General features: G+C 48.9%; 1 protein-coding gene and 1 non-coding gene across 5 annotated transcripts; one reads left to right on the forward strand and one right to left on the reverse strand.

Annotated features, from left to right (window-relative positions):
- Window positions 1-11: 11 nt before the first annotated feature.
- Window positions 12-18,261, forward strand: ABCG8 (ATP binding cassette subfamily G member 8). 4 transcript variants are annotated; one of them, XM_019970074.2, is made up of 13 exons: window positions 12-296; window positions 5,575-5,679; window positions 6,559-6,709; window positions 10,808-11,046; window positions 11,507-11,639; window positions 11,731-12,000; window positions 13,561-13,723; window positions 13,811-13,888; window positions 14,740-14,939; window positions 15,357-15,433; window positions 16,090-16,357; window positions 17,460-17,587; window positions 17,672-18,261. In XM_019970074.2, the coding sequence occupies exons 1-13, from the start codon at window positions 12-14 to the stop codon at window positions 17,807-17,809; spliced, it is 2,235 nt and encodes a 744-aa protein (XP_019825633.2). In that variant the 3' UTR covers window positions 17,810-18,261. The 4 variants fall into 4 exon arrangements, with proteins under 4 accessions (XP_019825633.2, XP_019825634.2, XP_070654677.1 ...); XM_019970075.2 differs by having other exon boundaries at window positions 5,578-5,679; XM_070798576.1 differs by lacking the exon at window positions 13,811-13,888.
- Window positions 18,262-20,495: 2,234 nt separating this feature from the next.
- On the reverse strand, window positions 20,496-20,567 carry TRNAY-GUA (transfer RNA tyrosine (anticodon GUA)). Its single transcript has one exon. It is a non-coding gene; the product is annotated as a tRNA-Tyr (tRNA).
- Window positions 20,568-23,248: the final 2,681 nt, after the last annotated feature.

Below are 23,248 nucleotides of genomic sequence, written 5' to 3' on the forward strand. Positions count from 1 at the left end.
CTTGGTCGTGGATGCCATTATCTGATGTACCTTTAGCCAGTGTGTGTCTGTGTGTTATCTCAGCAGCGGGCAGAGCACACAGCCCTTGTTTGTGGGAGGGCTTGCCAGAGAGGAATGCTGGGAGCCAGACCAGAGGTTGCCCGGCTCTGGGAAGCAGACAACATTGGCCCTGGTCGGCAGCAGCTAAGCCCAAAGGAAACTGCAGAGTCAAAGCGCAGACACTGCAGGGCCCCATGGCAGAGGAGGCCCCAAAGAAGACAGGGCTAGAGAGAAGCACTGCTCCGCAGGATGACTTGGTGAGTGATGGTGGGTCACAAGCATCCTGGTGGGTAGGGGGTGAATCAGACTCTTCTCTCCTCCTAAGGAACTTTCAGTCCTAACTCACCGCCAGGTCCACAAGCAGCAGGACTCTGCTTCCTGGGCACCAAAGGGCTGAGGGAAGTGGGGTCAGGGGTTGGTGGGGGCCTCTGAGGTCACATCCTGCCTGAAAGTGGCTCCTGCAGGGAAATGATGTCGTGTTTGTGACTTGGGCCGATCTGGCTCTTTTCTAAATGCGGCTCCATCACAGAAGGGCTTCCCTGGTGGCTCAGTCAGTAAAGAGTCTGCCTGCAATGTGGGAAAGCTGGGTTCAATCCCTGGATTGGGAAGATCCCCTGGAGAAGGAAATCGCAACCCACTCCAGTATTCCTGCCTGGAGAATTCCATGGACGGAGGAGCCTGGTGGGCTACATGGGGTCACAAAAAGTCGAATACGACTAAGTGACTGACACTTTCACTTTTTCCAACACAGAAATGTGCTCACATGGCCTGGGGACACTGCAGTGTCTCCTCTGTCCCCGTGGCTATCAAGTTCAGAGACTCAGTGGCAACTAACTGATGAGACAGGGTGGCAGAGAACCTTGTGAGAACATCAGATCGTATGCCCCAGATACAGCTACAGCAGGCAGTCGTAAGACCCTGGAGAGAGCTGGAAGAACAGAGGGCCGCAGGGGACCAATAGGTTTCTGTCCAGGGTTTCTGTCCTCATTTAACATGAGAAATGTTTGCCTTAAAAAAAAAAAAAAAAATGGCCTTTGACTGAAATCAGGATGTGGGCAGGGTTTGAAGCAAGAGGTGAAATCAGAACACAGAGAGGAAGCAGGTCCCCACCTTCCAGCCCCAGCCGACCCCGCTGTTTGATCAGTCTTCGATTGCCTGCGAAGGGGTGAGGGGTGGAGACAGAAGGACTGAAGGACTGAGGACTCCACACCACAGGAAGGGCCTCAGGCCACCCAGACTGGCCTTGAGCTGCTAGCACCTGACTTCAGCCAGGCCCCAGGAACCCACCCTCGCAGTCAGCTCTCAGCCACAGCAGGTAACCCCTGTGCTCTGGGAATACCCCAGGGAGCCAACGTCTGCCAGGAAAGGATTCCCCCGTGACTGCAGTGTGTACAGCCTGAATAGGAGACAAAATCTCCAATGATTTTGAGAATGACACTTTCTAGATGGTCTGATAATTCAGACACCACAGCTTGGGATGCAAAGAACTGCCCGAATATGACATCCAGGAAGGGGTGTGGGCCCTGCCATTTCCAACTTCCTTTCCTTCACTCCTGTTCCTCAAGGTGCCGAGTGACAGTCTAACGTTTATGGTGCCCAGAACAAGAGGCCGAGGGCTATGCGTCTTTGTTGTTGTTCAGTCTCTCAGTTGTGGCCAACTCTTTGCAACCCCATGGACTGCAGCATGCCAGGCTTCCCTGTCCTTCACCATCTCCTGGAGCTTCCTCAAACTCATGTCCATTGAGTCGGTGATTCCATCCAACTATCTCATACTCTATCGCCCTCTTCTCCTCCTGCCCTCAATCTTTTGGGTCTTTTCCAGTGGAACTGTATCCTGTGCCTAGATACTTAAAAATTATCAGTCAAGTTAAAAGCTATTAAATAAAATAGTTTCTATCCTCCTAAGTTGACATACCTTCTTCACAACATGGAAGACCAGATGTAAACCCAGAAATTCTAGGACTTGTGGCTTCCAACACAAGCCACAGCCTGTCTCCCTTCTCTGCCCATGCTCAGCACCACACATGATCTCACACACCCATGCACGGCCACCCCACCCTTCCCACCCATCACATCCACCCCTCCACAGACAAATGCCCCTCTGACCTGGGGTGCCCCAAGGGATGGGCCGAGGACAAGGTTCACACAGCCCTGGGAGAGGGCCTGAGGCCATCTGGGAATTTGGGGGTAGTGAGTACCCAGAGTGGCAAGTGCCCTCGGCCCACAGACTTCTCAGTCCACGGGCCAAAGCCTGGCCAGAGGAGGACAAGAGGGGCCCAGGCCTCAGTGCAGAGTCTTCAGCACATCACTGCTTTCCCAGGGCACAGCCTCTGCATCTGAGAACAAGGAACTTGGGCTCTGCGCTCCCTGAGTTTCCTTCTACTCTGTGCTTCTGACTCAGGAATTTGATCAGAAGTTAATACAAGGAGAAATTACAATGTAGCCCAGCAGGAGCTGAGCTGGTTACCTACAAATAAACCTGCTTTTGCTTTTTCCATGTCACCTGTCAGAAATTCAAGTGATGATCTGACAGTCATACTGATTAAGGTGTCAGCCGAATAGCTATTTAAGCATTTGAAAAATACAGAGGGTTTGTCAAAACCTCAGGAAGAGTCTAACAAATCCTTCCTAGGAGCCAAGGAAAATATTTCAAAATGGAACAGAGGCAGCCCCCGCCCAGCCACGAGTTCTCTTCTGAGCGTTGAGCTGCCTGTGGTGTCTGGGGCCCCGGGCTGGCCTGTGCCTGCCTACTGTGCCCAGGATGAAGAGGGGTTGGAGGAACCCAGGAGCAGGTAGCACACGCCTCTCTCCTTTCTTTTGTCTTCTCATCCTGATGCCTCTTTCCCCAGGGCCCCATCACCCTTCACCTTCTCCAAGCTCCAGCCTGGAGAGTGGAACCCCTAGGTTTAAGGTCACCAGCACAACGTGCTCCAGACTCCAAAATGTCCAACCCTTTCTCAGCAACTCTTCCACTTCCAAAATCTAACCTGGTGAGCTTCTGGCCCAGGTGTTCGTTGCAGAGCTAACTCATTCCTTATACCAACTAACATCCCTCCTGCAGACATTTACCTTTTAAAAACAAGCAAGTAGGGACTTCCCTGGCGGTCCAGTGGCTAAGACTCTGCACTCCAAATTCAGGGGTGCAGGTTTGATCCCTGATCAGAGAGCTAAGATCCCACATGCCTTGAGGCCAAAAAAAAATCCGAAACATGAAACAGAAGCAATATTGTCCAATAAAGACTTTTTAAAATGCTCCACATTTAAAAAATCTGTAAAAGAAAAAAAAAGCAGAATGCATGTTAGCCCAAGTGAGTCTCTCAATAATGGATCAACTTTCAGATGGTTTAACCAAATAAAATGGGAAAACTAGGCGGTGAGAATGCTAGTGGCGGAGGTGGGGAAGGAGAGTCAGGGCTGACCTGCCAGAACGCAGAGCTGCCCTTGACCTCCCCAGGAGTTCCATTCTCCATCTCCGAGGGCACAACCCCCTCACTTCCTCACCTCCAGCTCCTCCAGCTGGGAGTACTCTGGACTTCCCCTAATGGACACCCTCTCTCTGCTTTAAAACATATTTTGAAATATTTCAGACAAAGCAGTTTAAAGAACAGTGAACTCCCATACCCATCATAAACTTACCAATAGCTTTGAAAGTCATCCCCCCGCCCCTAACCTGCCCAGGACCTTCTCTCCCCACCTCAGAGACCTCTCCCTGCTGTATTCCTTCCTATACCCCAAAGACAATCCCTCTGCTGACTTAGCTGTTTATCTTCCAATGTTTTTCTGTATAATATGCGACCTTGACTACACTGGTTCAAACATTAAACAAGGTAAGTAGATCTGGTTGGCTGTTTCCACACTCTCCCAGAACTCTGGGGGCCACTCACAGTGGGCTTGCAACTCACCATCACCATATATATTTCCCTCACCTCCACTGGGCTCAATGTCACTTTTAAGGGCCCCTTACCTCCACCATTGCAGGGGTGCTTAAAAGACTGTTGGGTATCATTTTCACGTTAAGTCCCAAGCTATGTTGTGTTCACGTAAGGTACACGTGGACACTGTGTGTGCAGTGAAAATACACCTTGATCAGGCATGTCAAGGACATCATGCCTCTGTATCTGGCCTGTGTTGCTCCACCCTCAGTGTCTCGTCCGCTAAACTCTAAGCTTCCCAAAGACTGTCTTTTGCACAGTCACACCCCAAATTCCAAGCCTAAAGCATGTTATGGGCCTCCTCGTGTTTGCTGGATGCTTGATTGACTGATGGAAGGAATGTATCAGTGGGGGAATAGCAGCCCTGAGGGGAGAAGATCGGAATCAACAGGAACTGGTTAATGAATGCATACTTTCCCTGCACTACCTCGAGGAAACAGAAATTGAATGCATTTTTAAAAAGCGAAACATTTTTAAGGCAAGTTTTTCCTTGTTTGGGCCTCAGCTATTTAAATGATTGAACTGATAAAACAGAAGGAATTCAGATCTGCAGATGGTGAGTACCATTCATGTTATCAGCTGATACCATGAAACACTGATTTACTTGATGTATATTCAAATAAAGCGGGCTTCCCTGGTAGCTCAGTTGGTGAAGAATCCGCCTGCGATGCAGGAGGCCCTGGTTCAATTTCTAGTCAGGAAGATCCCCTGGAAAAGAGATAGGCTACCCACTACAGTATTCATGGGCTTCCTTGGTGGCTCACACAGTAAAGAATCCACCTGCAATGCAGTAGACCTGGGTTCGATCCCTGGGTTGGGAAGATCCCCTGGAGGAGGGCATGGCAACCCACTCCAGTATTTTTGCCTGGAGAACCCCATGGACAGAGGAGCCTGGCGGGCTACAGTGTGTGGGGTCACAAAGAGTCGGATACGACGGAGCGACTAAGCACAGCACAGGTAAAGCAGCCATGTTTATGTGAACACAACATGACTTGCGACTTACATAAAATAACATCATCGGCAAGATGACGACAATGAAGAGGATGATGGTAACAGTGATGACAGGGACTTACTCCAAAATCTCCCAACAGCATTTTGAAGAGCTTTGTTGTGCAAAATCCTTATCAAGATGCAACTTTTCTAAGAGCAATGTCTTCACAAGTATTGAGCACTAGCTTGTTGACAGCTGTTTTCCTCTCACATGCTAGGTACAGAAAGTCTGTTTGGGATGAGACACTAAGCCAGATTCAGGAAAGGGAAAGTTAAAAGGCCTTTTCCGAACACAGAGGCTCACAAAGCTCTCTCCAGTCCAGGGTCTGGGTCTTGTTCATGACAGGTTACTTGGATCAGGTTCCAGCAGCCTGTGGCTGAGCTTCTCTGGGTCAGGAGCTGGAGGGAAGCCCCATAGTTTTCTCTGCAGGGAAGAGAAGCCCTGCCCTCATGGGTGCTCCCGTTTTCTCAGAGCCCTTGGGCTCCTCCTGCCTAAATCCATCTTTTGCCCACTTGGGATCCCATCCGCACTAGCTCCTGCTCTCACCTCTCCAGATCACCTCCCTCCCAAGTCCTCCTTCTAAAGAAGCTCCTCAGCTGTCATGTCTCCCAGCAGGGCCTCCAGGACAGCGTGTTCTCCTCTGAAAGTGACAACAGCCTGTACTTCACCTACAGTGGCCAGCCCAACACCTTGGAAGTCCGAGATCTCAGCTACCAGGTAGAGTCACAGCTGAGGACAGGTGGGAGGAGCAGAGAGGGCCAAACAATTCCCCAAGCAGAAGGGAAGGGTGAGTCCCAGCTGGGGACCCTCTGCCCCTAAGGACAGAGTTCAGGCTACACTGAGGCCTCATGTGTTGGGTGCAAACACTACGGAGATTTCCCTCAACTACACATGTTGGAGCTGAGGTTGACGGCCATGAAAAAGAGAATGAGACCTTTGTTAAAACATAAAGCCAACCATGTGATTCTGTGTGAAAAAAAATCTCTAAACTTATTTTTAAACTTTATATTTTGAAATAATTTTAGACTTCTGAAAAAGCTGCAAAAATAGTGCAGAGTTCTTATATACCCTTTGTCCACCTTCCCCTAATGTTAACATCTTGCTTTCCCGTAGCACAGTGATCAAAACTGAGACATTAACCACCGTATAATACTATTACCCAATCTACAGACTTGTATAAGATGTTATGGAAAAGCCCAAATGAAAATTTCAGCCAATCTAATAACAGTACACGTTATAGGTCTGCAGTGAGGACTGAATGAGATGAGGGACATAATAAACAGACGAACACAATGCCTTGCACACAGTAAACACTTGATAAATTATTAGTAAATCACTGTTGAGTGAAAACATCATTTTGCCCCACGTCGTGTTTTTATTTCTGTTCTGCTATTACAAATGCTTCCCACCTGTTCTCTTCAGACTTGGAAATGGCAGCTTCAGGTTCTCAGCATGGTGGAGCCCGCCTCCATATCTGACAGAGCCTGGGTGGGGGACCCCCCTCAGGCCTGTTGTGTTTTGGGAGGAGGATTTCTCTTGGAGGGAGCTGAACAGAAGGTGAAGCTTTCTGAGGAACCTTTCTATGTCTCCCCACAGGTGGATATGGCCTCCCAGGTACCTTGGTTTAAGCAGCTGGCTCACTTCAAGATGCCCTGGACATCTCACAAGGACTCCTGTGAGCAGGGCATTCAGAACCTGAGCTTCAAAATGAGGAGTGGACAGATGCTGGCCGTCATAGGGAGCTCAGGTACCACTAGGGGCAAATAGCGGGGCAATGGGTTCTCTCTCTCCTGGGATACAAGGCAGTCCCTCCAACAAATGGACGCTCCTCACAGAACTTTGCTGAGCAACAGAACAATACAGCAGAGTTGTGAGAGCACAAGTTCCAGGTCTGACAGAGCTGGGTTCAAATCTCAGCTCCTCTATTTACTAGCTTTCATGAATCACAAACAGGCTTCTTGCAGCTGCAGCCAGAGCTCTGATCCTTCATTAATATAGGATGAAGGCATCAGGCAGCTTTGGAATTGAATGCTCTTTCCAGGGCACTCCTCCACCACAAGGAACACTCATTCATTGTCCTCCCCCGCCATCAGATTCCTATTTCAGTCAGACAGTGGGTAGGCACAGCCCCTGCCACAACTCATGTCTTGGATACCCCGAGTCTTAGTTCAACCTTCAACCATTGGCAAAAATTCAGATTTCTGAAGTGCTTCAAAAAGTCACTTCCATGAAAAAAAAAATGAAAAAAAAGTCACTTCCACAGGCCAGACTTAGAGTGTAGAACGAGCTGGAAGGGGGCCTGGAGAACAGAGTTCTGTTCCCCGCACAGCATTCTACCTTTCCTTCTCCTGACCACCGTGAAAACATCTTTAGAGGAGGTCTTCCTGCCCCGGCATCATTCCCCCTTCATTTAACAGGTGAGACCAAAGTTTAGAAAAGAGGAATGATTTACCTAAGGACATATATTTAATGCAGAATAAGAACTAGAACTCTGGTCTTCTGGTTCTCAGATGTTTAAAAAAAAATCAGCAGATTAAATTGTAAAGATCTTATTGGTTTTATTCAACAGTTCATGAATTAGGCAGCATCCCATCTGGCAGAAAGTATTGTGTGGACCGGAAAGTTTATTTGGATTTTTCCATAAGATGTTGGCTCCAGCCCAATAGCTTTGGTGTGCGTGCTAAGTTGTTTCAGTCATGTCTGACTCTTTTTGCAACCCTATGAACCACAGCCCACCAGGCTCCTCTGTCCATTGGGTTCTCCAGGCAAGAATACTGGAGTGGGTTGCCATGCCCTCCTCCAGGGGATCTTCCCAACCCAGGGATCAAACCCTCGTCTCTCATGTCTCCTGCACTGGCAGGGGGGTTCTTTACCACTAGTGCCACCTGGGAAGCCAAAAGCTCTGGAGAGCTGTACAAATTGAAAGACTTTTACAGGCAGAACGAAGTAGGACGAGGAAGTTATTCTAGCAAAGGGCTGATTGTTTTAGGCAAGGTCACCTTTCTCTGGGGGACAGTAGGGGTCTATCCAGAGAAGGCAATGGCACCCCACTCCAGTATTCTTGCCTGGAAAATCCTATGGACGGAGGAGCCTGGTAGGCTGCAGTCCATGGGGTCGCTAAGAGTTGGACACGACTGAGTGACTTCACTTTCACTTTTCACTTTCACGCATTGGAGAAGGAAATGGCAACCCACTCCAATGTTCTTGCCTGGAGAATCCCAGGGACGGGGAAGCCCGGTGGGCTTCTGTCTAAGGGGTCACACAGAGTCGGACACGACTGAAGCGACTTAGCAGCAGCAGCAGGGGTCTATCAGTGCTGACTAGGCAATTTCAGATGGGCTAGTTTAAGATTCTATTCCCAGGAGAGATTGAAACTATAATTAAATTAGGTATTACATCTCAGTCTGGGGACATGGGGCTTAGCACAAGTTGACTCCACTTGGGGTTTGTTGTTTATTTTTTAAACACAGATCAAAGGCATTTCTCCCTTACACAGTGTCAGAGGGAGCACTTTATACCTTCCAATTAATCATTTCCAGAAGTAGAGATTACTCAACTTTTTGACCATCTGCTCCAAACTTTTAGTCTTCTGCTGGGGAAATTCTGTTTACTGTCTAACCAGAGATCAAATGAGAGGATATGTGCCAATGAACTTTGTCACCGAAACAACACCCACAGGTCAAGTCCTGCCAACTGCTGGTCCTGGCCCTGCAATTCTGATCTAACAAGAAAAATGTGGAAACTTCATGGGCCAGTTTTGTTTGTTAACACCTGGTAGCTTTTCTGGTTACACCTGCTTTTTCTTCATGAACTGGGGATCTAGGGAACACAAGGGCTTAACTAGGCACTTCAAGCTAAGAGTCATCACAGTTAATCCTGACCACCACAGCTAGAATCCCTGATTTGTGGTTGAAGAAAGGTAAGTCAGGAGAGGCCAAGCAGGAATCACACACTGAGTGTGTGATTTTCGATTCTAGGCTAGTGTTGTTTAGCTACAGGTTTACTTGGCTGAAATTATTTAAATGATTTTTTAGAAAGGTTATCAATTATACCACCTGTGACTTATATTCTGCCATGCGATTCTCCAGGCAAGAATACTGGAGTGGATTGCCATTCCCTTCTCCAGGGGATCTTCCCGACCCAGGAATCGAACCCACATCTCCTGTATTGCAGGCAGATTCTTTACCGTCTGATCCAGGAGGGAAGCATACTCTGCTCACCAAAATTATAATAGTAAAATAAAATTAATTCAAACAGCCCCAGGCATTTAAGCTTCTATAGAATCAGCAGTGGTGCTTTTCCAATGAATGAATTTACTGAGGTGGCAGAGTCTTGAATGCCTGTGGGTGTTTTCTCCTGATTCACGGAGGATCTCCCCAAACATACCCTGACAACCTCCGCTGGAAAGACCACCCACACCTCTCACAGTTTTGTTCAGGAAACATGCTCTTTCTGCCCCCTGATTGGGAATCCTAAGGTCCCTGTGTTGGGAAAGTCCCCTGTGCTTCCAGAGCCTGGATCCAGTGGTATCCAGGCTGAGCCAGGAGTAAGGCCAGAACCCTCCCTCTGGCTTCCCCCCGGCTATTTTGTGCCTCCTAAGTTCTCTTGAATGAGGTGCACCCAGGAGGCAGTGGACAGGTCCCTTTCTACGCTGAAAACCTCTGGTCCGTAAGCAGAAGGATGACTGAAGAGGCTACTCGATTTTTGCTTTTATGCACAAATTAAAGGGGACATGGGGCTGTGGGCAGGGGGCTGCTTGCAGAAGGCCTGGGAATGTGGCAAGGAAGAGTCGTTACATCTGTGCATTGGCGCTTTCTCTGTTTAAAAACTACTTGGAAATTTTTCACTCCAAAAGGAATTTACAATAAAGAAACCAAAACCCTGCCTAGGGGAATTGGACTGAGCTGTTCTTGGCAGCTTTGTTTAAGAACGCCTTCCTAGACCCTAAGCCCTATTAAATGGCCATCAAAGAGTCTCTCACAGAATCTCATGGAACCTGATCCAATCGGACACTTCCCCAAATTGATAGCAATTTCTATGTCATTCAGAAGTGGATGGCATTAATTTGTATGTAATAGATCTATTTTTTTAAAGAGAAAGTGAAAAGTAATACTGATAAAAATAAAAGTATAGAGAAATTCAGAACTACTGTGCTATAGTTTAAAAATCATTTCCACATCTATTACTTCTCTCTTTTTTTCTCCCTTTCTGAAAACAGGTTTCAGTTTTGCATTTTTAAAAGATACCTTATTAATTCTCCAAAACTAGTCTTTCCCACAATGCCAGCTTCTGAGCCAAATGATGGGGAATGATGAAATGTTGCTGGCAGGTTTGCCAGGCAAAAATAGTTAAGCTTCCTAGTACAATTAACACCAGCCCTGCTTGGGGGAGGGGACATACACTCTCAGCACAGGCAGTCCTGTGACAACCAGGACTCCAGCCTTCTATCACGTAGCCACAGGCTGGCCTGACCTGAACACCCCAGATTCCTAAGGATGTTCAAGTTGGCTGCTCCATGCAGGTTAGAGGGCTGTGCCACCTTCCCTAGGGAAGGACAGAGCAGAACATGGTGGCTGGAGGGTGCGTGGGCAGCAGAAGCTTCCAACCTGGTCCCTGCAGAAGTCCGTTCTTGGGAATATATTTTCTCTTTAATATTTATCTGTTTGGCTGGGTTAGGGTCAGGGGAGGTTGTGAGGGTGGCAAGAGTGGGGAATGTTCCTAGTTCTGGATCAGGATTTAGTTCCCAGACCAGGGATTGAACCTGGGTCCCTTGCATGGGAAGGCAGATTCTTAACCACTGGACCACCAGGGAAGCCCCTCAGGGATATTTCTGGTGGTTTCTCAGGTTGTGGGCGAGCCTCTTTGCTGGATGTGATCACTGGGCGAGGCCCTGGCGGCAAGATTAAGTCAGGCCAAATCTGGATCAATGGGCAGCCCAGCACAGCGCAGCTGGTGAGGAAGTGTGTGGCCCATGTTCGCCAGCATGACCAGCTGCTCCCCAACCTCACCGTCCGGGAGACCCTGGCTTTTGTTGCCCAACTGCGTCTGCCCAGAAACTTCTCCCAGGCCCAGCGCGACAAAAGGGTAACTAATTAATCCCAGTGACCCCAAGAAGCTATGACATCCTTCCCCTGCGCTTCCTTCCCTCCCTGCCTCAGGGTCCAGCCATTCCAGGCCAACTGTGAGCAAGCCGGCTCACCATCTGTCCATCAGAAAAAATCCACCAAATGCTCAGCCCTGCCTTCCTTCCCCCGTTGTCCCATCTTAGCCCCAAATGTGGGATAAATATTTGCTTACTTGTTTTCCGGTTCTCCGTGCTGGCGGGGAGCCGGGACATGGCCACAGTCCCAGCAAGTGGTGCCTTGCTCAGCAGTGGGAGCTGCTCCCGATGCGTGGAAAGAATCCGGGAACAAACATTGCATCAGGGAAATGTAGGCCAGAGCCTTAAACTCAGGGGTCTTTACTTTAGAGCCCAATCTGCCTGGCCCGGAGCAGGCCCGCGCAGCCTCTCTAAAGCCCCGGGACCGCCCTCCCTCTCACCCAGGTGGACGACGTGATCGCGGAGCTGCGGCTGCGGCAATGCGCCAACACGCGCGTGGGCAACATCTACGTGCGGGGCGTGTCGGGGGGCGAGCGGCGCAGAGTCAGCATCGGAGTGCAGCTGCTGTGGAACCCAGGTGAGGCAGGAGGGGCCCGCGTGAGCCGCCTGGCTTAATCTGGTCCAACTGGAGTCCTGCCCATTAAACCAGGCTTCTCTGTGTTGGGAAGGAATCCTTATCCTGGATGAACCCACGTCTGGGCTCGACAGCTTCACGGCCCACAACCTGGTGAAAACACTGTCTAGGCTGGCCAAAGGCAACAGGCTGGTGCTCCTCTCCATCCACCAGCCGCGCTCCGATATCTTCGGGCTGTTTGATTTGGTCCTCCTGATGACGTCTGGCACCACCATCTACCTGGGGGCAGCCCAGCACATGGTTCAGTATTTCACCGCAGTCGGCCACCCCTGTCCGCGGTACAGCAACCCTGCTGACTACTATGGTGAGTCAGCCAGGCCAGAGGCATGGAACAGGGCTCTCCTCGACCCCAACCCTGCCAGGAGAGAAACTCTCAGGGGCTTCAGGGGAATAGGACCAAGGATGGAGGCAGGGGAGGAAATGAGATGTATTACAGGCTTCAGTTTACCCAGCATCAAATGCTACGAATGGCACACCCTTGTGCACATGTCTATTAAGAACCTCCTGAGAGCTCCAAACCAGAGGACATATAATCCAAGAGAGTTTGGATCAGTTTCTGGAATTATGGTCTTTATTCAGGTTCTGTAGGGAGAACAGGAAATTTGGAGTTGGAAGCCACTAGGAAATCTTAAAGCTGTGCCCTGGTTCCCCCACAAAGGCAGGGAACCCAGAGGCTGTGGATGGGAGACCCAAAGCACAGACCAGTTCAGTGCCTTTTGGGGGGTCTTGACCTGTGAGTCTCTAGATATGAAAATTGCTGTCAGCACCAGAGATGCCTTCCTGCTTGGGGTCCTGAGACCTCAGCACATGGCCCTCAATTCTTGCGGGGACAGATGCCTTTCCAGGTGCCCACCTTGAAAGCAGGCCCTGGGTCCTGAGTGCTGAGCAGTGCCATAGCTGCTGGACAGGCTGCATGGCTGTACCAGGGCCAGGAGAGCAGCAGCTGTGGTTTGTCCCAAACATAGATCACCTGGAGCCCAGCCTTCCTCCCAGGATGGCCTAGTATAGCAAGGGCCTTCCCAATACACATGTGGGTAAGGACCAGTTCCTTGAGGGCAGACACTGCAGAGGGTGTCCCTTTGACCCTTGCGGCCCTGCCAGACCATGGTCATCTTCGTCCTTACAGATGAGAAGACTGGAGTTCTTGCAGTCAGGTGCAGAAATGGGCCTCTCACCTCCCGTGCCCAGGAGGGAACACCCTTCTCCCAGTATCCACCCTCCAACCCTCTAAGAGGCCACTCTTTCTGGCCCACCAGCTCTCACCCTCTGCACTCACTCACACTGTGAACTCCCCGGGAGGTCATCCATCTCCCTGTGCTCAGATATCAGCTTGGCTTCCTGCCAGTGTGTCATCCTCTGGTCGGTCATCCCCAGATAAGGGGGCAGAGGGCATCTGCCAGCCTGGCCACTGAAAGCAACATACTGTAACCCTAGAGAGAAGTTGCCAGAAATCAGGTGCCCACATCAGGAAAAACAAATCTTTTTCTTAATTTTATATTATTATGCCTCACAGATACAATTTTATATTATTCATGCCTCACAAATCCGAGGGCATGGCCTGGCAGTGCCCAGAGAATCTGACACTTGAAGTTATGGCCCTACACAGTGAGGGGACCCTTCATGATTTACAAGGCCTCTCTGAGATGTTTTCCTCCCTTGAGATGTGTCATGAAAATGGGAAAAGGAAAGAGGCAGAGAGGTGAAGAGTGAGTCCCCCTGGGCATCTCTCTGCCTCTGTTCTGATCACTTTGTGGTCCATTCTCAGAGGGTGGGGAGCGTGTCCCAGGGTCCCCTCTGACAGCATCGGGGCTATGAGCACCTGTGGGACCCAGGTCACCCATGGCCCCGCTCCCGATGCTTACAGTGGACTTGACCAGCATTGACAGACGAAGCAAAGAGCAGGAAGTGGCCACCAGAGAGACGGCTCGGTCCCTTGCGGCCTTGTTTAAAGAAAAAGTGCGTGGCTTTGATGACTTTCTATGGACAGCGGAGTCAAGGGAGCAGGGTGTGGGCACTTGTGTGCAGAGGTAAGGCAATGGGTGGCCCGGTGGGGAGAGCACCCTGCAGAAAGTGGCCGTCCCTACACCCCCATGACACTCTCTATCTCCTGACAGCCCGGCTCCTGACACCAACCTATTCCAGGCTCCCACTAAGCTGCCTGGCCCCCTACAGCAGTTTGCCATACTGATCCGGTAATTATTTGCCATTTCATCACCCCCTTAGCCCCCAAAAGTCTTAGTTGTATCAAATTAAGCCCTTTAGAGCTAAAGTGAATTTGAAGGAGGAATTTAATTTGAAGAGGTAGGGTCATTTGAAAAAATCAGCACCAGCCCTCCATGTGATACAGAGAACTCCTGTTCCTTTGATTCTTTAAACAAAATCAACATTTCCTTGCTAGCCAGATGCTCGTAGAAGTCACCCAGAATCATTGTAAAAAATTTAATTGATACAGGAGACCCTCAAGTGACAAGGGAAATTTCCCTGCTATGTGAGCCCTCACAGAAAACCAGATCTGAGTGTTTGGTGTGAGTCCAGGATGCTTCCATGCACATAAATATTTTAATATATAAATGATATCATGCTAAGTCGCTTTGGTTGTGTCTGACTCTTTGTGACCCTGTGGACTGTAGCCTGTCAGGCTTCTCTGTCCATGGGATTTTCTAGGCAAGAATACTAGAGTGGGTTGCCATTTCCTCCTCTAAGGCATCTTCCTGACCCAGGGATAGAAGTCTTATATCTTATGTCTCCTTGTACATACATAGTTACACTTCTGATTGGCTATTTCCTCAGGATGACTTCTTTAAACAAAATTGCAAGGGGATACAGTGTTGGTAAAAGTCACAATCATTTCCTGAGTACCGACTGTGAGACAGATGCGCTCATCAGTCACCTCACTTGACCCACACAGTAACTGTGAGGAGGGCACCACTCTTCCCATTTTACAGAGGAGAAAAATGAGGCTTACGGAGATTACAGGACATGGCCAAGGTCACAGTGCTGGGGTCCGGTGTTCCCTTGGCACCTCTTTCTTCTGTTTTTTAAGTCGTCAGATTTCCAACGACTTCCGAGATCTGCCAACCCTCCTCATCCATGGGGCGGAGGCCTGCCTGATGTCCCTGATCATCGGGTTCCTCTACTACGGCCACGGGGCTATCCAGCTCTCCTTGACGGACACGGCGGCCCTCTTGTTCATGATCGGAGCTCTTGTCCCTTTCAACGTGATCCTGGATGTCATCTCCAAATGTGAGTGTGGCCTGCTCTCTGTGACCCACATGCAGGGCCGTGTCAGCCACACTCTGAACTGGATCAGGGCTGGCCTGAGTTCCGTATAGCTCCTGGAGGAGACAGGTCTGCTGAACAATTTCACCATGAGTGCTAAATAAAAGCTGAGGGTTATTTTTAAACTTCATATATTAATATCAGTATTTGCAAATGAGAACAAATTACCTAGGAGTCTGAGGCTTTTCTCTCCTAGCAGGAGTTATATTGACAGCAATGCACAAGTCACAGAATTATAAACATCTAAATTAGGATCAAAAATTGCCTTTTTTTTTAATATATGACATTGAGGCAATAAAACTAGTTTTAATTGTACAAAGAGAGACTCAAACAGCAACACTGTAATTTCATTTTTTCATTCTCCTTTTCTCCCCTTTTTAGGTCACTCAGAGAGGGCACTGCTTTACTATGAACTAGAAGATGGGCTGTACACGGCGGGGCCATATTTCTTTGCCAAGGTGACTGGTCAGGCTTCAGAGTGAGTGCCACATGGAACAGTGGGCAGAAGAATCTTCTCCACATTATACAGATGTTACAGGGAAGCATTTTGCTCAGCGGTGGGGCTGAGCATCATCTGTGGTTGCAGATGCCAGAATCCTTAGGAGAGTTTCAGAGACTTGATGAGTCTCTGATAAATTTTTCAAACATTTATCAGAAGGCTAGGACCATGGACCAGGAATGACAATTTTCTGGCCACCAGAAACCTAACAGAGAAGAAGAGGGAAACACAACTAGCATACTTCACCTCTCCAGTCTCTCCACGTCCCTGGAAAGCAGGTTGGAAGGTTTGACGGTCCTCATTTCAAAGAAGTGGAGGCTCAGAGAAGTTAAGTGGCTGCCTCCAGGCCACACAGCTACCATGTCTGGGTAGGCAGAGTAGGGATTTGAAACCAGGTCTCCAGAGCTCTGAACTGCCCCAGAGGGAGCATACAGCATCTGCAGGGGGAAGTCAGCAGTGAGTTCATGCTGTGGGTCCCACACACCTGTGCCCACTAACCCTCCAGTGGCAACCCCAGTCACCATCAGGAGGGAAGGCTGGGGACACTGGGGGCTGCTGCCTTTGAACACTGAAAGATCAGCAGCAAATAAAGGCGCTGGCTCACATCCTTTGCAGATCCTGGGGGAGTTTCCTGAGCACTGTGTCTACATCATCATCTATGGAATGCCCATCTACTGGCTGGCCAACCTGCGCCCAGGCCTTGAGCCCTTCCTGCTGCACTTCCTGCTGGTGTGGCTGGTGGTCTTCTGCTGCCGGGTCATGGCCCTGGCTGCCGCTGCCCTGCTCCCCACCTTTCACATGTCCTCCTTCTTCGGCAACGCTCTCTACAACTCCTTCTACCTCACTGGGGGCTTCATGATAAGCTTGGACAATCTGTGGACAGGTGAGGTCAGCTCTTCTCACCTGCTCAAGCTTTTTGAGGCCTTCTGTGACTGGATCAGTCTGCTTTCCTCTGGCGTTGTGAGCTCATTACTTCAGTCCAACTCAGAGTTGGGAGCAGATTCAAAGGAAGGGCTCCATGGTGGGGTGGGGCAGATGGCATCTTCTCATACAGCCCGGCTGACATCCAGGGGCCACTTTTGACTCTCCCTCCCTACATCACCAGTGAGCCAAATCACTTCTTCCACCCATGTCTTTCTGAAATGTCCTCTTGCGTCATCCCCTGCCCTGGCTCCTATCAGCTGATCTTGGGCCAACTGTGATAGGCTGGTGTCTATGACCCTGGTTCCTCATCTGAACCCTCACCCCTGCAGCGCTAGCTCCCTAAGGTACGGAGCCAGTCACTGCTTTGTCAGAGTGGGCCCGGGGCTGCTCATTCCTGGCTGCCTCCACCCAACTCTTCTGAAGCCCCCAGTACACTCCACGCCCTCACAACTGAGCCTGTGGATCACTGCTCTTCACCTTCCATGGGCCTTTCCTGATGAGCTGGGCAGGGTTCACTGCTTCCTCCTCCTGCCTGAGCCAGGATGCCTCCATGGGGTCAGGGTACAGACTCAGTCATCTTTGTAATCTCTGGTGTGGGGCTGCTGGGACTCCAGAGTCCATAGGTTCTGTGAAGCTGAGCACGTGCTGGACCTAATCAATTACTCTGTGGAGTTACTATAGGTCAAGCACGTGCTGGACACCTGATGAAATTACTCTGTGGAGTTACTATAGGTCAAGCACATGCTGGACACCTGATGAAATTACTCTGTGGAGTTACTATAGGTCAAGCACATGCTGGACACCTAGTGAAATTACTCTCTGGAGTAGTTACTGTAGGTCAAGTGCACGGTGATCCTGCAGCCACTCAGCCGCTCTGTCCCAGCAGTCCATGTCTCCAGCTTCCCCTCTGCCCTTCCACCCTTTTGTTCTCTCCCCTGCTCTCAGCTCCCTCAGGGGACTTGCTGCCCCTGGGTCAGAGCCACCACGGCATCTCTGCAGATTCACTTCCTAGGAGGCAGGTGGTTAGACCCTTTGAATAATATGACTCTCACTCTCTCCAGTGCCTGCGTTGATTTCCAAGGTGTCCTTCCTCCGATGGTGTTTTGAAGGGCTGATGAAGATCCAGTTTAGTGGGCACGCTTATTACATGGAAGCTGGCAACATCACCATCCGTATCCCGGGAGACATGGTAAGTAGCCCAGGCCTTGACTGTACGTAGACAGCAGCCCTCTGAGCGTGTTCTTAATGAGCTCACTGATGTCTCTGTCCGCAGATCCTCAATTCCATGGGCCTGAACTCTTATCCGCTCTACGCCATCTACTTCTTTGTCATTGGCATCAGTTGTGGCTTCGTGATCCTGTACTATCTGTCCTTAAGGTTCATCAAACAGAAATCAAGTCAGGACTGGTGATTCACACCCAGACTCCTGCCTGCTGGTGGGGGACTCAAGAAGGCCATTCAGCTGCACTCCCTTCCTCCCAAGGAGCCCCTTCCCAGGCACAGGGAGGACCCAGACAAAACTCCTCTACATCCGGTCCACACTGCTGCAGTGGCACAGGCTGGCCACAGGATGGCAGTAGAATAAAGACAGTCAAAAGGGATTTCTGATCACCAGCTGGAGCTTGAGTTTACTGGGAACCTGGAAACCATACCTAGGGGACACCTACAATGTCATTAATTTATTTCCTTTTGATGTATATATTTGTATAGGCAACTAATACAAGATGGGAGCAAATTAGGTGTGAATCGAGGAGTTAGGCCACGTGGAAACAGTAACGTAATAGCTAGCGGAGTATTTGGCCTCATCTTCCAGGCTCCCCAAACTCTGAGCCATTCTCAATACAGGAAATGACCTAAAACATACCAGCGAGATGCCATCTCTTCTTTTTGTGTGAGGTCTTGTGCTCCAAAAGCTAAACTGAACAATTAAATATTTATTGAGCAATTGCTCTGCGCCAGATTCAGGGCAGAACACTTTTTTATGTGGATCACGTTATTCAGTTCTCTGTTAAAACAACCCTTTGTGGTAGGCAGTATCCCATTTTATAGATGAAGAAACAGAGGCACAGACTGTCTACTAAGTAAGGTCACAGGCCTAATATATGGGGGAGTCACGTGAGGTCAGAAAGGCCTATAGGAGTTAGTGGGCAGAAGGCAAGTCCTGGGCCACTGTAAGGCTAGGAAGCCCAGGAGGTCTCCAGAAGATGAAGAGGTTTATGGACACTGTGGCAGCTCAGCCAGGCCTCTCACGGTACATCTCACCTCTCTGGCTGAGTCTCAGACCAGTCTGGAACCTTTTGCAGTGACTGGTATGGCCCTGGTCATGTGTTTCCTGTCTGAGCTTTGAGGACCAGCTGACCCAAAACAGGTACACAGAAAGTAAGGAGGAAATTATCCTCAAAGGAAAACCAGAGTGTGAAACAATAAGAAGGGGCAAGGTAGATGGTTAGGAGGCAAACTGTGAATGTTCTCCTCGGGTTTCCTAGACTATCCCTACTTGAAGTGTGAACCCTGGTCAGCAGCATGGGTCCTGCCTGGGAGCTGGTTAGACTGTCGGTATCTCAGGCACCAGCCAGACCCAATGAATCAGAATCTGTATTTTGGAAAGATCGCCCGGGCTTCCCTGATAGGCCAGTGGCTAAGAATCCTCCTGCCAATGCAGGGGACTCGGGTTCGATTCCTGGTTCAGGAAGCTCCCGCATGCTGAGGGGCAGCTAAGCCCATGCGCCACAACTGCGGAGCCCACATGCTGCAACTACCGAAGACCATGCACCTAGAGCCCGTGCTCTGCAAGAGAGAAACCCCTGCAGTGAGAAAGCCTGCGCACTCCCAACAGAAAGCAGTCTCTGCTTGCTGCAACTAGAGAAAGCCCACATGCAGAAATGAAGATCCAGTGCAGCCACAAGGAAATTAAGAAATACCTATATCCCCGGCCAAAAGTAAATAAATAGATCCCCAGGTGATCTGTATGTACATCCAGGCTTGAGCAGTCCCTAGCACACTTCCCTGATATAAGACATCCATCCAACTTGGGATATTCATGTTACACTGTAACACTTGACACGCGTCACTGTAACACCACACATGTGTCACTGTTACGTTGCCACCATCCCAAGGGCGGACCCCACTCAAGACTCATTTACTGTCCTGACAATGCCTGCATAGCAAAAGGAGCCAGGGCAGGACCAAGCATTGGATCTAGGCGTCAATTCACTCTGGTCTCTTTTAGTTTAGAATAATCCTCAACTTTCCTTAACTCCCATGACCTTGACACATGAGTGTTTTGTAGAATATCTCTAGATTTGGTTTGTCTGAAACGTTTTTATGATTAAATTCAGGTCATGCCCCTTTGGCGGGAGTATCACAGAGGACTGTGCCCTTCTCGTTGCATCCTCTCGGTGGCATGTGATTTCAGTTTGTCCTGAACTGATGTTAACTTTGACCACCTGATCAAAGGAGTATTTGCCAGGCTTCACATGGTCAACAGTTTCCCCTCCTTTTGTAATTATTAATAAGCATTTGTAGGTAGGTATTTTAAAACTGCTCCTCAAATTTTCCATTAATTCATTTTAAAATTTATATCAGTATAAACCTGTGATTTTCTATTTTATTCAGTGGGCTGTAATCTTTTACTATCATTCTTAATTTAGATGTGCAAACTGTCCCTGACGTGGCCATGAGAGCCTCTTCAAGCTGGCTCCTGCCTCCTTTTGATAAGTCCTCCTCATTCTCTGAACACATTTGCAACTGTTTCAGACTCATCTTGTACTTTCCCACCCCACCACCCCTCAATCATGGAAGCAGACATTTCTCTAAAGAATCTTGGTTCCTTTCAGGGGAAAATGCCATTTAGAAGCCATTAGAAACCAAGATATGAGTGATAAGTACGCTCATTGCCATTGGGGCGTCACTGTTTCCAGGCCCTCAGTGGGAATATATACATTTGCACGTGTACACACCAGTGAACCAGTGAAGTTGCTCAGTCGTGTCCAACTCTTTGCAACCCCATGGACTGTAGCCTACCAGGCTCCTCCATCCATGGAATTTTCCAGGCAAGAGTACTGGGAATGGGTTGCCATTTCTTTCTCTAGGGGATTTTCCCAACCCAGGGATCGAACCCAGGTCTCCCGCATTACAGGCAGACGCTTTACCGTCTGAGCCACCCGGGAAGCCTCTGTCCAAATTTTTATATATATTAATATTTTTCTCCCGCACCGATACATCCAATTCCAATCTACCACCACAGAGTGGATTCTTCTTCTCTTTTCACAATTGTAACTCCCTCCTCCCATTGTAGGAAACCTGGCTTTCACTAACCTTAATATTTTCGCTCATTTCGTTCATCTCCTGTATATAACAGATCTCCCAACTACACTGTACTCCTTCGCCTGTGTGGATACCCTGCTAAGACTCTGACTCCCAAATCAAGCTGTCTCCAAGTCAGCAGAGATGCCCTTCTCACCCTACTCTGGCCCATCACACATCTCTCCCACCCCCATTCACAGCCCATAGCCCCCAACACCCAGGCTGTGGTCACCTAGTGGCTTTAGGCCTGAATGGAGAAGGGGGAGGACCACAGGATTTTTTCTTTAACTCCCCAGTGATTCCAGCATGTAGGGGGAGTTGACGGTCACCAAGGTACATCATGTGATTTCATTCTGCAAAAGGTTTTAGTAACTCAGTGGGCTATGGTGTGCAGGACTGCGGGGTCACGGAACAAGGGGCAAGGTGCCAAGGCAGGAGAGATGCAGAAACTCCAGCAGAACCTTTTTTTTCTCTCTCTGTATCCTGGAGCTTTACTAAATACCAGTGTGCATGTACCCCCTCAGAGATTCGTTCCACTGGTCTGTTTTTAAAAATGCTCCTCAGGGGATGGGAGGCCAGGGAGAAGAACCACGGTTCTAGAGGCATGCACACAGTTCAGTGAGCCCTCCCTGCTCTAAAAAGGTAGAGATCTGCTTCTGTGTAATTATTAAAAGCAGGGGTTGTGACGAGAACATAGAAAACATTCCTGAACATAAAGAAAAGCAATATTTTCTTAGGTCAGCCTCCCAAGGCAAAAGAAATAAAAACAAAAATTAAAAAATGGGACCCAGTCAAACTTAAAAGCTTTTGGACAACAAAGGAAACCATCAACAGAAGGAAAAAACAACTTACGGGAGAAAATATTTGCAAATGATACTATCGACAGGGTGTTAATATCCAAAATACACAAACAGTTTATACAACTCACCAGCAATTAAAAAAAAAAAACAAGCAAAAATTGGGCTGAAGATATGCAGATGGGCAACAGGCACATGAAAATATGCTCAGTATCACTAGTTTTTAGGAAAATGCAAATAAATACAATGAGGTAGCACCTCACATCAGTCAGAATGGCTATTATCAAAAAGTCTACAAATTATAAATGCTGGAGAGCTTGTGGAGAAAAGGGAACCTCCTACACTTGTTCATGGGAATGTAAATTGGCGTAGCCACTATGGAAAAGTGTGGTGCAGTGTGGAGGTTTCTCAAAAAACTAAAAATAGAGCTACAGGATGATCCACCAGTCCCACTCCTGGGCATATATAAAGAAAAGATAAAACTCTAATCTGAAAAGGTAGATCCACTCCAATGTTCACAGCAGCACTGTTTACAACACTGAAGACATGGAAATAACTGAAGTGCCCATCAACAGACGACTGGTTTAAGAATATGTGGTGTATATACATACATACACTAAACAGAACGTTCAGTTCAGTTCAGTTCAGTCGTTCAGTCGTGTCTGACTCTTTGCGACCCCATGAATCACGGCACGCCAGGCCTCCCTGTCCATCACCCACTCCCGGAGTTCATTCAAACTCACGTCCATCGAGTCAGTGATGCCATCCAGCCATCTCATCCTCTGTCGTCCCCTTCTCCTCCTGCCCCCAATCCCTCCCAGCATCAGGGTCTTTTCCAATGAGTCAGCTCTTCACATGAGGTGGCCAAACTATTTCACTCAGCCATAAATAAGAATGAAATACATGTGTGCGAGGAAACTGTCAACCGAAACCGCCTGGCTTGGCCAGGCATGATAATAACCACTTGCATGAGTTGTCTCACAACAAGAGATCCTGATAAAAAATATTAGTGCTACCACGAAAAACTGAGGAGAATTCAGGAGGGGCCAAAAGGAGGGAGGAGATGCCAGCCCATAATATGTCCTGCCAACCTCCCAGAAACCCTGACTCTGGAATCCATCATGGCTGAGAGATGCATACACTACCAGGAAGAACCCCAAGGCCCAGGACCAAATATAGGCACAGGAATGATGATTGGCCAAGACAGCCTGGAAGGCTAACCCCATCACTGTCAAACCTGACACTGAGTCACGCGGCAGAGCTGTTCTCTTTCCCTGCTGTTCTTCACATAGGTGCCGCTTTCCAACCAAGTCTTTTGCTTGGTCAGTCCGTGTGACTCCTCAGTTTACTTCCTGGTGTTAAACAAGAGTCCACTCTCTGGCCTTGGACAGAGCCCCACTCCAGTACCATCTGCAGAAACATGGATGGACTTAAGAGAATATCATACTAAGTCAAGTCAGGCAGACAGATAAATATTATCCACGTGATGTCACACACGTGGAACCTAAAAAATAATACAAATGACTTTATATACAAAACAGAAGCAGACTCGTAGACATAGAACACAAACTTACAGTTACCAAAGGGGAAGGCCCGCGGAATATAAATTAGGAGTATGGGACTATAAAGAAAGCTGAGCACCGAAGAATTGATACTTTTGAACTGTGGTGTTGGAGAAGACTCTTGAGAGTCCCTTGGACTGCAAGGAGATCCAACCAGTCCATCCTAAAGGAGATCAGTCCTGAATA

The sequence above is a fragment of the Bos indicus genome, chromosome 11, assembly GCF_029378745.1.
Source record: "Bos indicus isolate NIAB-ARS_2022 breed Sahiwal x Tharparkar chromosome 11, NIAB-ARS_B.indTharparkar_mat_pri_1.0, whole genome shotgun sequence".
In the NCBI taxonomy this organism is placed as follows: domain Eukaryota; kingdom Metazoa; phylum Chordata; class Mammalia; order Artiodactyla; family Bovidae; genus Bos; species Bos indicus.

What these genes read in the sequence shown, in the direction of transcription:
- ABCG8 (XM_019970074.2), top strand. Translation starts at nt 12, where the DNA reads ATGCCATTATCTGATGTACCTTTAGCCAGTGTGTGTCTGTGTGTTATC. An exon ending in CCTGGATGTCATCTCCAAAT is followed by an intron (nt 14,940 to 15,356) that starts GTGAGTGTGGCC and finishes TCCCCTTTTTAG; the next exon opens with GTCACTCAGAGAGGGCACTG. An exon ending in TCCGTATCCCGGGAGACATG is followed by an intron (nt 17,588 to 17,671) that starts GTAAGTAGCCCA and finishes CTCTGTCCGCAG; the next exon opens with ATCCTCAATTCCATGGGCCT.